General features: G+C 36.1%; 2 protein-coding genes across 3 annotated transcripts in view; both read left to right on the forward strand.

Moving 5' to 3' along the window:
- Positions 1-627: 627 nt before the first annotated feature.
- Positions 628-8,622, forward strand: LOC134741970 (uncharacterized). The gene is made up of 5 exons (XM_063674871.1): positions 628-691; positions 3,257-3,301; positions 6,118-6,210; positions 6,751-6,978; positions 8,460-8,622. Exons 1-5 carry the CDS (start codon positions 647-649, stop codon positions 8,538-8,540), a joined length of 492 nt encoding a protein of 163 aa, XP_063530941.1. The 5' UTR covers positions 628-646; the 3' UTR covers positions 8,541-8,622.
- A 6,274-nt stretch (positions 8,623-14,896) lies between these two features.
- The window catches only part of LOC134741954 (uncharacterized), a 275,994-nt gene continuing 275,046 nt past the window's right edge, over positions 14,897-15,844 (forward strand). For both annotated transcript variants that reach the window (XM_063674861.1, XM_063674853.1), the window contains exon 1: positions 14,897-14,974. In XM_063674861.1, the coding sequence (XP_063530931.1) occupies positions 14,930-14,974 (45 nt within the window). In that variant the 5' untranslated portion in view covers positions 14,897-14,929. The remainder of the gene's footprint in view (positions 14,975-15,844) is intronic.

Genomic DNA, 15,844 nt, shown 5'->3' on the forward strand with positions numbered 1-15,844 from the left:
ATTGTTCGGACGCTGCTCCTGACTGTTCCCAATCACTAATTAAACGAGAAAGAGAACACGTCATGTTTTAGGAAGGGACAAAAAATAATCTGTGCCCTTCCGTCGTAAACATAGTTTTAGTTTTAGAATGAGAATTATGTAGTACTCCTGGATTAGGTGTTATATATTTTGTTATTACGAAAAATAGTCATTAACATTCAGATTAAATTCGAACATTCATATTGCTGGTTTAGCAGATTTAATGACTTCCGCGTGTAAATTATTTGTTAAATGGGTAATCGGACAATTTTTAGGAAAAAACTACATCGGCTGAGTAATGAAGACCTGGAGGCCAATTCAAACGTATAATATTTTGATGTCTAAATTATGTCAGTTTGTTTCCATTCGCGCGTGCTTTTCGCTTATAGTTGTGCGTGTATTATGTATTGGTGCGAGCGAGATGCACGGGCGAATTATATCGTTTAAACAGACATCAATGTGATGTTCAAATGTAATTTCGAATTTGCATCCTGCCTGGTCATTGTTGCTTGCTGCTATAATTTCCATGTTTAAAATTAAAAACCATGTTAAATAAATCGTTTTGCCGCTATATATATAAAAAGAGCGCACTCATCGTAACGTTATTCAGTGTCATTCGTCATAAAACATGCTTCGTTTAACAGTGTTGGCTATTGCATTGATTACCGTGTTGGTAAGCGAGTACATACATACCTAAGTTTAGCAGTTTATGTGGAGTTTTCAATTCAGTTGCTTTTGTTATTTTTTACACTAGAAGTTCGTCATTTCTAAGCCTATTACAAAAATAATGTATTCTGCTTTAAAGTATAAATTTCCGGATTGGTCTAATTTTTTTTAACATCCTGTTCTGTTGATAGAATCCATGAGGAATTTGGGGAACTCCTCAAATCTTATAGTCACATAGATTATTGTTAAAAGTACAATAATTGATTTGTAGATTATGTTATTTATTATTGTACATTATGATTAGGGAGTGCTCCCGGTACTGGTTTTCTATGCAAATACAGTACCGGAATCGGAATTTCCCGGTTCTCGCCATACAAACTCAATACCGGGAGCATTCCCTAATTATCAATTATGATGCAAGTGGCTACGTTGGGTATTACAAACGAGGCGATATTGTACGCGCGAAGTGGAAGCGAGCGCGCATTAAGAAAGCCGATGTGTGTAATGACCAATAATGCACACTTTTTTTAACCCACTTGCGAGGAAAAAAAACAAAACTTATATAAGATTTTTTTAGATTTAATATATATTAAATTAATTGTTAAAACAGTAAAAGTAAAAATTACAAAATAGTGCATAGCTTCCACTTTTAACATCGAATACTTGTCTCAAAGCGTACTAGGCTTGTTGTAACTTATTGGCCAATTCATTGAAGTAAGCTAAAAACACGTTTTCCGAGAAAAGTTTGGGCGTTTTTCCTGTTTTTCCATTCTAAAAAGTTTCATATGCCACTAAGTATTTTTAACTCGATTGTGATTGTAAAAGGCTAAAATTCGCGGTTCTTGCTTTTATTAGTACTTCTCGCAGCGTCAAATTTATGTATTTTTTCATTTTCAAAACTTGAAATGGACATTTTCGTCAATATTTAAAACTAAAAACTTGCGTAACTAGCCCCATGTCGTAACAAATGCGGAAAATGGCGCGTTATTTTTTTTCTGTGCGCGATCTCACTGCGCGCGCATGGCAAAGGCGCGAACGTAATCGGCAAACAGCCAATATAAAAATAATATAAAAAGACGAATATTTTTGTATTTATAAGCGATGGATTAAGACTAAATCGAAAATTTTTTTTAATTAATTAATGTAATTTACGAGAGAATGTACTCTATAAATTATGTTTGGCGAGATAAAGCTTCTGAATACTTAGATGGTTTAAATAAATGTATCAATCGACCAATTAAGAAGGCTCGGTTTCTATATGTACATGCTATTGGCAATTGGTTACCTTCTTAACTCAGTCAGATTATCATACATTACACACAAGTGCTATAATATAATGGAAAAAGCACGCGTGTATAATATCTAGGATTTTAAGCCTAAAACGCGGTTCAAACCCTTTCTCTTCCCCACGTCTCAATTATACAAAGAAGCCCGGGTCTTGAACATTCGACAGCTCTTTATACTCCGAACATGTATACTTACCCATAAAAACTTGATCGGCTCGGAATTGCACAGAGAAATGCTAAAAAAGCGCACTTTCATACTAAAAAAACCCCCAACTAAAACTAAATTTGCAAAGAGATTTGGCAGCTATGGAAAAACATCAGTGTACAATTCAATACTAAAACACTGTTACATCAAGGACCTCCCTGTTTCACAGGCAAAGCGAGTTATTTGTGACTGGTTGCTAACTATCGATTATAATAAGACTGAGGAGATAGTGCAGTGACGCTACGGTGCACTTGTATGGAGAAAGGAAACATTGTATAATGCTCTAAATTGTATAATTGTATAATGCTTTAAATATCGCGGCCATAAGCCTCAATTTCTCTCCATATGTAGTGGTACTCTATGTTACATAATTAGACACTTAACCTATAGGTATAGACACTTAGCCTTAAGAGACTTGACTGACAGACTGACCAACGTAAATCCCTAGTAGCTAAGGTTATTAGCATTAGCACCTATCTTCACCTTTAGACATACTTTTTTTTTTTCAATCTAGTTTTTAATTCACTAACTGGTCGCCCAAGATACAGGCTATGCCTAGTTTGGGGACCCCTGTTCATACTGTTATAAATGTACCGCTGTATGCGCGCAACCTGGACCTCATGTATACTCCATCTGCAAATTCCCATCTTTGTGTGCAAAATAAATATATTTTTCATTTTTTTTTTTTTTTCAATAAGTTACACGTTACGAGCAAGTGTTTTGAAAATGTATCTACAAATCAAGTACTTGCATTTAAATTTTGTTATTTGTTTAATTGGAACAACTAAATAAGACCAAAATGGGATCTGACAAGACAAATAATTGTCATTTGGTGATTAGTTTTCTTTCTTAAGTTTTATAAAATTGCAAGTTGTATTAAAGTGTTTTCGTTGAAGTGGAACTGATTATAAAGACCAATGATCAACAGAAACTCCGTAATGCAACGAAGTGTCCTAGCCGTCTTTGGGCTTACTTGTGATTGTAATTTATGACATGCACTCTAGTTGCAATTTAATTTAATAGCATTTAAAACTGTTTTGTGGAGACATATTTCCCCTTAAAGATTTTTATTTTATTACAGGCCGACGGTGATGAGAAAAAAAAATGTATGAGGCTATTTCATCCGGTGAGTTAAAGATCGACCAAATGCGAGTCGAGTTCTCGCTTAAACAGTGTTTGTTATAGGTATATAGGAACCTTCTTTATTTCGTTATAGTTAAAAATGTTGACCTTCTTCGTCTTTAACTTCTCCATTTTCTCCAACTTCTTCAAGTTCTCCCACTTATTTAACTTTTCCACCCAACTAGCAAATTATGTCGTAAGAAAGGAACCATTACGTTTCTCTTTCAGCTATTTGGTCGAGAGATAGCTGTGTAAATGGTCGAAAGAAGGATCCGACGACGTTCTCTCGACGCGATTTGGGCGCACTTCTTTCAGCTTTTTAGTTGAAAGAATATCGTAAGAGTGTCATTGAATAGCCAAATAGTTGAATGATAGTCATCAGAATCGCTTTCATTCGACTTATTTATCGTAAGATAGCAGCGCGGTTGCAATCACTCGACTTATTTATCGTAAGATAGTCATCAGAATCTCTTTCATTCGACTTATTTATCTTAAAATAGCTACCGCGTGACGGCCGGGTTGTCAAATTTAATTGGAGTGATAGAAAATAAAAGTAAAATAACACAACATACCTTTGTTAAATTTTACGCCAACCATAATGATATTAGGTAACTTTGATGACACTAAGTCGTAGGTCTTACTTTCACGTGCGGAATTAAATTTTTCGTCTACATTTCTTAAATGTTAGTTAAAATTTTCATGGGCCGCAAGATTATTCAATGGAATATTAGTCAGAAATAATATTAATTTAAAAGTTAATATGAATTCGCCATTTTGTCATCTCACTTGTCATCCTAAAAGCCTTCTTTCAGCTTTTTAGTCGAAAGATAGATTTGAGAATACCTTTTTTCAACGTAAGTAGCGACATTTTGTGTTAGTTTAGGGGTCTTTAGGGTGAATGTTAAAAGTAAAACCATTATTATCCAGCCCGTACTGGGCGGGGACCGTCTGATTTCAAACTCAGATTGCTCGGTTCGGGCGGAGTCACTTTCTGAGTATGTCACTTTCTGAGTACGTCACTTGCGGAGTATGTCACTTTCTGAGTATGTCACTTTCTGAGTATGTTACTTTCTGAGTAGGTCACTTTTGGAGTTCGTCACTTTCTGAGTATGTCACTTTGTGAGAACGTCACTTTCGGAGTACGTCACTTTCTGAGTATATCACTTTCTGAGTACGTCACTTTCTGAGTATATCACTTTCTGAGTATATCACTTTCTGAGTAGGTCACTTAGAGTTCGTCACTTTCTGAGTAGGTCACTATTGGAGTTCGTCACTTTCTGAGTAGGTCACTTTCGGAGTACGTCACTTTCTGAGTAGGTCACTTTCTCAGAAGTCAGTCACTTTGTCAGAAAGTAACATACTCAGAAAGTGACGTACTCCGAAAGTGACGTACTTCGAAAGTGACGTACTCAGAAAGTGACATACTCAGAAAGTGACGTACTCCGAAAGTGACGTACTCCGTCCGAACCGATTTCTCACTGCCATTATCACTATTTTCAATATTAGGATCCGAGTCTTGATTAATGGGGATATTTCCGGTACAAGAACTAGTAGACGCTTCAGAAATCATGTTCAGGAATATCGAGAATATTTTCTACAGAACCCTCGTTCAATTTTTTTGATGGCACTTCACCCGCGGCTGCACCCAATGTCGCTGTTGTATGATCTATCATACGAGTGTACAATTTATAAACTTTAGGTCGGAAACCACCACTTCTTTTAATTTTTTTCCACCTGTTGTAATCCATTTTAAATTGAAATAAAGACAACGCGGTTTTTATTGTTATCATCAACAAAATGGCGATTAAATGTTGTAAAAGATTTCAAATAGCTTTCATTCGACTATTCAGCTGAATGATAGCCGTCAAAACAGCCTTTTCTCAACCTCAATATTCAAGTAGAAAGAAAGTCTTGCAGACAGCCATTATATGACTATTTGGTTAAATGAACCGCTTTTACTCAACAATTCAGCTGAATGATAGCCGTCAAAACAGCCTTTTCTCAACCTCAATATTCAAGTCGAAAGAAAGTCTTGCAGACAGCCATTATACGACTATTTGGTTGAATGAACCGCCTTTACTCAACAATTCTGCTGTGAGAACTGAATGTCGAAAGATGGCGCTATAAAAGCTGTTTTGATGACAAATTAGCAAATTGGTTACTTTTATACAACCTTCTTACGACATATCAGTCGTAAGAAGGCGATCGAGAGATACCTTTATACAATTATCGAGTAAAAGCGATATGAGTTGGTCGAGAGCACGTTTACTCGACAAGTTTATGCGACAAAAAAGCGTTCAATGCTAAACAGTCGAGAGAGTTGCTTTTATACGGCTTTTTGATAACGAGAGATCTTTCATACGACTGTTTTTCGACTTAATAGTCGAAAGAGTGAAGCTTATTCGACATAATTTGCTAGTTGGGCAACTACTTCAATTTCAAATTCTTCAACTTCAAATTCTTCATCTTCTCCAACTTGAATGTGGAAGTGGAAGTGAAGTGAAGAAAAGTGAATAAATAATCCCTTTTGGGCGGTGAAAAGAAGGCTGGAATAAAAAGCAGATGTTTAAAAATTAAGGTACCCGAATTACTAATTCCACGCAGACGAAGTCGCGGGCAAAAGCTAGTATTTACCTACAGGAGACCTACTAGTTATAACTAGGTATTCGTCATAACAAATCTGCAAAATTAATTAGTAAATAGAAAATAAAGTATGAGGAAAGCTAAGTGATTGCTAAAATACATGTCATGCCATTTTTCGCGTAATTTTGGTTATACCTATTTATATATGACTTTAATCGCCTTAATTGTTATTTTCAGGGATCTATGCATTGCTGTAGAAACAAAATGCCGCCACCGAATGTAGACAAAGACGAGCTGAATGAATGCTTCAAGATTCCACATCACCATTCTGTAAGGGTTGTATTTTTTATATATCCTAAATCCTAATATAGGTAATTTCTCGTAACTTTAAAAGCCTTTTTAATGCCGTACTTGTATACTACGATATAATATACTATCTATTACCAAAAAAAAATATATTTTTAATAATATTAATATTGTACATATTTTGATATTTGAACATTGGTTGCTTACATTAAAACGGCATAACGGTTTTCGACTGGCAGAGGTTATGCATACTATAGCTATAATTTTTTCGCTGTGGTACGGGCACAATTTATAAAAAATATGTATAACGAAAAGGCAAACTCTCGCATTAGATAACTAGGGAACAAATAAAATTATTTTTTATAAAATATTTGATTTGTATTTTTCAGTAGTAACACTACTACATAATTATATATAAATTATAAACTGAAATAAATATCATACACTAAAGAAACTTGACTTGGTCACTTTTTCTTTAGTGTATACTGTATGATATCTATTTTATAATCTCGCATTAGATACTCATAAGTTAATGGGATTTATTATAATGTGCAACTTTTTTAGTGCGAGCATGATATTTGCATTGCGAAGAAACGCGGGTTCTCCTCCGATGACGGTACTGTCGACATGGACGCATGGGAGAAGATTGTTACGGAAGACTTTAAAAACTCTCCTACGTTGGTAGAAGCCATCAAAGAGAACTGTATCAAGGGTGACGTCAGCAAATACGGACCACCTGATGCTTGCCAGCTGACCAAATTGAAGATGTGCGTGCATAGGTCTAGTATCCAAGTAAGTATATTCGCTTCTATATTATATTATAACGACCCCGCTACCATTCTAAAATACAATAAAAAAAATATACAATTTTGTGGTAATTTTTTGATGTGGTCATACTGGTAAGAATTTTAGCGTAGATTACGACTGTGTGCATAAACAGGTTTTAAATTTGAAAATAAAATGCCTTTTACAGTACAATGGTGCAACTTTCTCGCACTAGTGCGTAAAAGAGCACTTTTCGTGCATATGCCGAAAGTTTAAAGGGCCATATTATGTACTGTAAAACGTTGTACGATACACGTGCGAATAGGTAATTCGCAACTCGTGTCGATTTAAAATACTCCCTACGGTCGTGTTTTAATATATCGCCACTCGTTTCGAATTTCCTCTTTTCCGCACTTGTATCGTAAATAACTATTTTAGTGAGGATAAGAATGGATATACCGGAAATTACAGTTGTAGGCACAAATGAGTATTAAGCCTTACATTTTCCAGATACTCCAGACAGTCACATCAGGTTCAGCATAGTCTCTAGTCTGTCCCATGTTTCGAATGAAGAAACATGATTATTACTCAGCTAATTTCTAGCCATCTTTCAGTTCAAAGCATGTATATATTCTGCAAAAATATATTTAATTTTATGATATGTCAATTGCTTATATTTCGTATTTCAATCATGCAACAAATGTGACGCACTGGATCAAATTTGTGTCTTCAAACTTTTAACATTTTTTACTTACCCTTACAATTAGGCATTTTTCAATTAGATTTTGATGTTTTTTTTATATTTATTAAAACAAATCTTGCTTATATCAAACAGTTTAAATGTAAGGTAAGGTGGGGTAAGACTATTACCGGGATAAGACTATCACTTGTACGGAAACCTCATACTGCTGACAGTAAAACGGCTGAAGACTGATCTTGCCCCGAGCAAAATAAACTATGTTAGTCTTACCCCACCTTACCTTAATATTTTATTTAAAACCGTGACGAATCAGAAACAATAGTGCCAGAACTCGGCGGAAAAATCTCGTTTACTGCATTATGTCTTGATATTTTACCAACAGTTTATGAAACAAGGTAGATAATACTACAAATACTACAATATATCCGCCACGTAACCAAAGCATGCAATATTGAGTCGTAATATTTTTACTTTCCGGCTGCGTGTGTATGCCGAGAGCGTTATGGACACCCTTGCACTGGAAGCGAATAAGAATCGTCTTTTTATTTAGTCGTACCTAATGTTTAAAAAAGGATAGGTTTTATATAAAATATATATAAATCATATATATACCAAAGTTTTACAAAAAAGTATCGATATTATTAATCTTTAAAAGAAATAAAAAACAATTCAATACATCACGTTCGAGCCTAATTATATCTACATTTAGTTGGAAAATCTGAGTCACTAGTCGTTAATTAAGAAAAATATGTCTGTTGTGTCTAATACAAAATTAAATCGCATAAATAATAAATATTTTTATTTCCAGGACTGCAAGGAATGGGATGACGATGGCCCGTGTGCTGGCATCAAGGACCTGGTGATGGAGTGCGCCAAGATGGAAGAATAAACAACTGACTACCTAATAACTAATAGTGTTCTTAATCTTAAAGATTGTTTTTGCAAACGGTATGCTACTTATTTAAATAAAAAAAAATCGCAGCGATATATTTTTGAAAATAAGTTTTATTATCTCTATAGCGTTCTTAAGTTAATTATTGTTCGCCACCCCTAGGAGTCCATGAGGCCTCCATTAGAGCTCCGTGAAAAGAAATCTGCTTACACAGATTAGGCAAGACAACCTTAACAAGGTTAACCCAAATAGGTACTGTAAGTAGTCCGCGATAGTTACTAATGAAATAAATAACCTATTTAAACGGACTATATCGCATATAATGAATTTAATAGTATTTTATACAATCGTGATATAATAGAGAGCTTTTCAGTCGAGTACCGTGTTTAAGCAACGAAGCTTGCTGAGTTGCTTAAGTTAAGGTACGAGATTGAAAAGCTTGATTATATCACTATTGTATACAATACTTTTTCTACGAGACAAAAAAATAATACTTTCAACTAGTAGAATAATATAGGTAAACAAACCAAAAGTATACAGCTATACGCGAGCTGCCGCAGCCCGCGATACCTTCATACTCGTACGCGTCCCGGCCGCCGGGCCTAGCGCCCCCGGCGGGTTGGTCAACGACACCTCCTCGTAACTTATGAGGCCCTGGTACCTGCTTCTTGCTAAATTCAATTTTAAGACAGTTTTTTTCTCGATTTTGGCCACCGTAGCCTATGGAGACTAACAAGCAACGCTACGCGGTTTTCGTAGGGTATGAATGTTGCTATATGAAGGGTGTCACATGCGCGTTTCTGACTTATGAAGCAATTGTTTCTACTCCAACATAAAATAATATATTTCGACATTTCGATCCACTTACAGCATTTGTGGTCAACCGTAGACTAAGAAATAATTATATTAAGATTAAGTTTATTAATATTTACGTAATAATGTGCAAACCTAGACATGTACATAATAACAAAATGATAATTTTTACTTGTACAACATATTATTATTCAATTAAAAGTAAAACTAAAACTAATTAAGAATAACAACTTATAAATAATAAAAATTAAAAAACAAAACTACTCTTAATTAAAAAACATCTAAATAAGGCCCTCGCGGCATTGTGCCAAAGATGCTGGCAGCATTCCCTCGCTGAATGGCAATACTTATGCGCTGCGAGAGAAAGCCGCCAGCTCTCTGGTCACCGGTTGCGTCGACGAGCTTTTTGCTAAGTTCTTTAAAAAGAACTTTTGCGCTTGGACCCCACGGCCCCAGTGTCTCGACACCAAAAACAAAATTGAATTTTGATTACCTCTAAATATGTACATATATGTCGCAGGCATTTTGTAAGAATCCGCCGTTTACAAACGGCGCCGTCATTTTATAAACGCGAAGCGGTTTGCAAAAAGTATGCCGACTTTTTACAAATTGGCAAAATGTAAAGTAAAAAGTTATGTAAAATACTTTATGGCATTAACGGCGCCGTTTGAATTTTGCCGCGGCATTTTGGTCTAATTAGTTCTTTAATTTACCACGCGTGGCGCTGCACATCAAATCTATGAAAAACGCTGGGGTGTCCATCAAATCTGCAGTTCGTCGGACTGTTTCTTTTCAAAAAACCATTTCCTTCACAACTTAACTAGACGAAGCTCCGCTTCGCGGGGCTCCTATTTCTGGGCGGTTTGCCCTTCGGCCATTTGAAGCTACCTAATCAACCTGCCTATTGATTTAGGGGTTTTATTTAATCGATCTGCAAAATATTCCTATTTTGATGTGTGGTATGTGTAGAGAGAGGGCAATAGAGAGTACTATCTCCAGGCGGGGTGTTATGCCTGGGGACCGAAGTCCACTGAGAGTTAATCAGAAGGAGTATATATAGTTAGTGACATTTGAAACTTCGTAAGCGCGATGTAGGTTTCTAGCTAATTGCGTTCTAGCTCCCTAACGCCATCTGTTAGATGACGTCGACAGTGGTAGCTAGAGGAGACGCCACATCAGCCCCCCTTTGAGCGGAGGGGTCAGCGACGACGTATGAAGCATGCAGCGAAACCAGGTGTGTGCTCGAGCCAGTGTGGCGAGCGAAGATGCTCAGAGTCACAGGCGAGCGGAGCTGCTCAGAGCCAGTGTGACGAGCGCAGTTGCTCAAAGCTAGAGCGGCGAGCGGAGAGAGAGAGAGTGAGAGAAGTTGAGTGCCAGGCATGAATATTTACAAGATATTAACAGGATATAATACATATGTACAGAACTGTACAGAGGCATGCAAGGTGGCACACAGAGAGGAAACTGTTTTTGCTGCGAGGCGGCGTCATCAGGATCTTGAGGTCTTCATAGCTGTCCAATGTCGGAAGGTCACCAATGTGGTATGTGTAGAGAGAGGGCAATAGAGAGTACTCTCTCCAGGCGCGTGTTATGCCTGGGGACCGAAGTCCACTGAGAGTTAATCAGAAGGAGTATATATAGTTAGTGACATTTGAAACTTCGTAAGCGCGATGTAGGTTTTGTAGTATATTCATAAATATGTATGGTGTGGGTAGGTTATTAAAAATAATAAATCACTAGCTAATTGCGTTCTAGCTCCCTAACGCCATCTGTTAGATGACGTCGACAGTGGCAGCTAGAGGAGACGCCACAGATGAACAAAAATATATATTTGGTCAGCCAAAATGTGTATTTGATCAGCAACTTAAGGTTAGCAAGTATTTCTAAGTCAGTTCGCAATTAATGTCATCGGCAGTAAGCGATCCACCATTAATCAAATTTTGTTAAGCAGTCAGTGGGTAAGCGGATTATTTCATTTTGGATTACCATTTAACTGAATTGATCCGCAAAAATTAGTTCTAACCTAACCTAACCCACTTTTCTAGTAGCAGTTTGTTTCTGTGAATGTCGCAGTTCTAACCTAACCTAACCCACTTTTCTAGTAGCTAATATCTTCCATTTTACACCTATAATACTCTCAAAGTACCAAGACGGATAAATATCACCAACAAATACCTATACGTTAGAACACCGCAATGTGACTGCTAATAATCATCGAATGAAATGCACGCACACGATTCTGCTCCGCCTGCAACCCTGCCGATTTTTCAAATCAAACACAACCCATCTCCTCATCACAGATTCCATCTCATCTCAGATTACCATTTGTTTAATATGCATACGTCTCAATTAAACTGCCAACCAATTTTTAAATCTTGCCGACCAAATAATAATTTTGCAGCTCAACTATTTATTAAGCACATGGATATTGGTTATAATGTTGACCGTTTGTGAATTATTTGCTGAACAAGAGTTGCAGCTCGATTTTTATTTATTGCCGGCAACATATTTGTATGCTGCCCAAATGATTTAATGGCTATTTTTTTTGCAGATCAGTTTTAAAAATGGCTGATCATTTAATTACTTCCCTTGATTTAGTGTGACGTCCGTGAAAACATCTAACCTACTTAAGTACCTACCGCTACCTACGCTTTTTTCCCCAAAGTGTAATGTTTTCACGGACGTCACACTAAATCAATAGGTAGGTAGGTAGGTTAGATTTGTTAGGTAGCTTATACATATATACATCTACATATTATTTTTGTAGAAGTTTTACTTCGCTCAAAAGTTACGTTTTTTTTTTGTTAATTTCTCAGTGCACCCACCTTGACGCTTTTCTGTTTAGCCCTATAGTTGACTGGTAGAGAATGCCTGTAATGGCTGTCCGCCTGTTGTACGCTTTTTATGTGCAATAAAATTTAAAATAAATAAATAAATACCCGCCCAGAAATAGGAGCCCCGCTTCTCGGAGATCCGTCTAGTTTGCAGGTTTATGTATAAGCCATGGTCACACTAACGAATTAAGGATTCCTTCAAAATGCCTGCGACATATATATAACTTGCAAGTTTGATATTTTTTTGCGTTGTGTAGTTGTGTATTGAGTAGGTATCTGTCTGGGTAGAAAAAAATATTTGTTAAAAGCACAAGATCTCATAATGATTAAGGGTAAAAAAGGGACCCTATTACTAAGACTGTCCGTCTGTCCGTCTGTCCATCTGTCTGTCACCAGGCTGTATCTAATGAGATACAGCCTGGTGACAGTTAGACAGTTGAAACTTTCACAGATGATGTATTTCTGTTGCCTGTTATAACAACAAATACTAAAAAGTACGGAACCTTCGGTGGGCGAGTCCGACTCGCACTTGTCTGGTTTTTATAAAACACGTCCCTGCTCTAAATCGTAATAAAGGTACAACACGACGTCAATATTTCATTAATTCACCATAAAGTAATATGTACAGTATTACATGGTATGTCGTTACAAGCAATCAAATAAATAATTAAAATAACTAAGTTTGTAATGTGCATTACATGACATGTTATTACAATAAATTAAATATAAAATAAAGACGAAATATGGTAATATTTGCATTACATGGTAGGTAATTAGTGTAATTACTTTACATGGTAGGTCATGAATCTCACTTGTTCTCAAGTTAAGGACACTATACCACTAATGAAGCTGAAACCGTATTAAGGTAATGCGCATCTCACTCGAATAACCTTTATCATTCGACGGAACGACGTCGTATTCGCGAAACCTGAAATTTAATTTTATGACATCATCCTGTTATCGTGCCGAGGCAGGCTGAAACCGGCAAAGTTCAGCTTCGTTATGAATTCTGTGTCATAGGCAAAATTAGTTTTTTTTTATTATTAAAATGTACGTATTTGTTTTATAAAAACTACAGACGTGTTTCAGTGGAAACTACTTAATGGATTTTTATGCGGTTTTTACCTGTGAATAGAGTGATTCTTGAGGAAGGTTAAGGCGTATAACTTGTTAAGGTTTTGTCTAAATTGGTTGAAATATGACGATATTTGCTAATGAGGTCTACATAAAAGTACGCGATGCTGTATATCTATCTATCTTTTAACCTTTTGGACGCCAATGCAGGATATATTGGCACCGCAGGTCCAACGCCAAAGACGGATTAATCGGTCACAGACCACAGAGCAACATAGACCTACGTGCATGTGCATAAAGTTCGATTTCAGTTTTGACACTTCGGTGACGTGGCGTCCGGGTGACAGCTTTTGTGTTTGACACGGCGTCGAAAAGGTTAAGGATAACTTACTATACCCATTTTTATCTTCCACATAATGATTTCACAATATGTGGCATATATGTGGCGTTTGCAAAGCTATTTACACGGATACAGTATTAATAATTATCAAATTAAATACGTTATTAGTTATATTAAGCATTTCATACAGATTACAATGGGGACATTGAAAATGAACATCAAAACCCTTAAGTTTTTGGCAATAATTTCATTTTTGTTATTAAGCTTCTATCGCTGACTGTTCTTTTCTTTCTACAAGAAACTAATATAAACAACTCATCGATACAATTCTAACAACCACAAACACAAGTAGTTCGCTTTGTTTTATTACAGAGTTCCCCATGGCACCCTCTTGTCTCCATCATCAGATCAGCTCCAAGTCGTCATAACATTGCATTATCATCCGATGTACATATAATTATGTATACAAAATTTCAGCCCAATCGGAAATCAGAAAGTGAGTCAAATTTTGCTTCCAAGATTTGGGCCTTGGATTCTGGACCCTGGATCTTGTACCCTGGCCCTGGACTCTTGACTCTGGACTATGTAAAAATTGAATCTTGAGCGTTGTGGGGTTTCAATGCACGAGGGTTGAACAAATTTTGCCACCGAGTGTAACACAACATTTTTCACCACACCAACACAAGGAAAATATAACTGTAAAATATCAAACAAAATCAAAGCAAATCGATTCAAAATGAATGTAATTAAATATTTATCATTCAAAATTATCATTTTAGAAGTCAATTCTACCAGCCAAGATAAGAAAACAACTCAAAATTTGCATTTGATTACTTTGCCTCACATGTGGATAAAAATGCAACTGTCTCATCAGTTTTTGAACAATCAAGAAAGCCTTTACCAGCTGGTCTGGTGAAAAATAATATGTGACCTTCCGTTGTTAAACATAGGTTTAGTTTGATAAAAAGAATTCTATACTACTACTACTATTATGAATTCGGAGCTTAGGTCTCCTGTTGTAGGACAGGTGTTACATGATTATTTGTAGTTACAACAAAAAGTAATCATTGACTTCCAAATTGCTGTTTAGCCGTTTTAACGACTTCCGCGCGTAAATGATTTGTCAAATGGGTAATAGGATAATTTTAGGAAAAAAGAACTACCTCGGCTGAGTAATGACGACCTAGCCATTGTTGCTTGCTGCTATAATTTCCCTGTCTAGAATTAAATACCCTCTTACGTAGACTAAATTAATCGTTTTACCTCTTTATATATAAAAAGAGCGCACTCAACGTAAAGTTATTCAGTGTGATTAGTCAGACAACATGCTTCGTTTTACGGTGTTGGCTATTGCATTGACTACCGTGTTGGTAAGCGAGTATCTGTACTCTGTACATAACAGAGTGAATTGCAAAAAAGTGGACTTTCCACAATCATGAAATGTCTTCAACATTAAAATATCTGTAAAAAATAAATATTGCACATACAATCATTTTAAACACTCTTCCATATAGTGTAACTCAAATGCTAACAGGAATTTTACAGTTTTACAGTAAAACATTGCTGTAAGTATTAAAACAATTAACGAAAATGTAAAAAAAAAAATTCCATACAAAATGCATATATTATGTCCTCGCAACACTCCTCTACCTAACTAAAAATTCATAATGGGTATTTTTGCACTTTGTAGTTTTTCCTCAGTCACCCGTTGGCCACGAACGCTGTAAAAGGTTCGTAACGTCAGGGTGTATTATAAATTTAATATACGCGATATAATCCGTTTTGTACTTAGTTTTGTTTCATCGCGGTAACCGAAGACAATATTAAAAAAATATTCCGTATCAAAATGTTTGTTAGACGGTTTTAACGTATATTTTATACAACATAATTTTTTGTGTCTCACGGAAGTTTTGTTATTAAAACATATATAGAGTCTTGTGTTGAAAATCGGATACAGATTTCGTTACACCTGTGTCATCTGTGTTAAGCTATTTCACCCGTTTGAAGGAAGAATATGAACGCATGCGTTTATTATAACTTCTTAAAAACTTTAAACCTACGCCGGCGCAAACGGCGTTAATGTTATGTAAATGGTATACATAAATCTGTATTGGTTTTTTCTAATCAACTGTATGTACATAGTGCCATAAAATATGTAGGTATCCACTTGTCTATACTTATACAATTAGTAGGTATGGCGACGTGGGTTGGGTACTTAAGTTCGGGCACTGCCCGTACAT

Source organism: Cydia strobilella, chromosome 1, assembly GCF_947568885.1.
Source record: "Cydia strobilella chromosome 1, ilCydStro3.1, whole genome shotgun sequence".
In the NCBI taxonomy this organism is placed as follows: Eukaryota; Metazoa; Arthropoda; class Insecta; order Lepidoptera; family Tortricidae; genus Cydia; species Cydia strobilella.

Bases quoted from the DNA above. Each gene is read 5' to 3' on its own strand.
- LOC134741970 (XM_063674871.1), top strand. From the start codon at position 647: ATGCTTCGTTTAACAGTGTTGGCTATTGCATTGATTACCGTGTTG. The intron at 692-3,256 runs GTAAGCGAGTAC...ATTTTATTACAG, and splicing joins TTGCATTGATTACCGTGTTG to GCCGACGGTGATGAGAAAAA. The intron at 3,302-6,117 runs GTGAGTTAAAGA...TGTTATTTTCAG, and splicing joins GTATGAGGCTATTTCATCCG to GGATCTATGCATTGCTGTAG.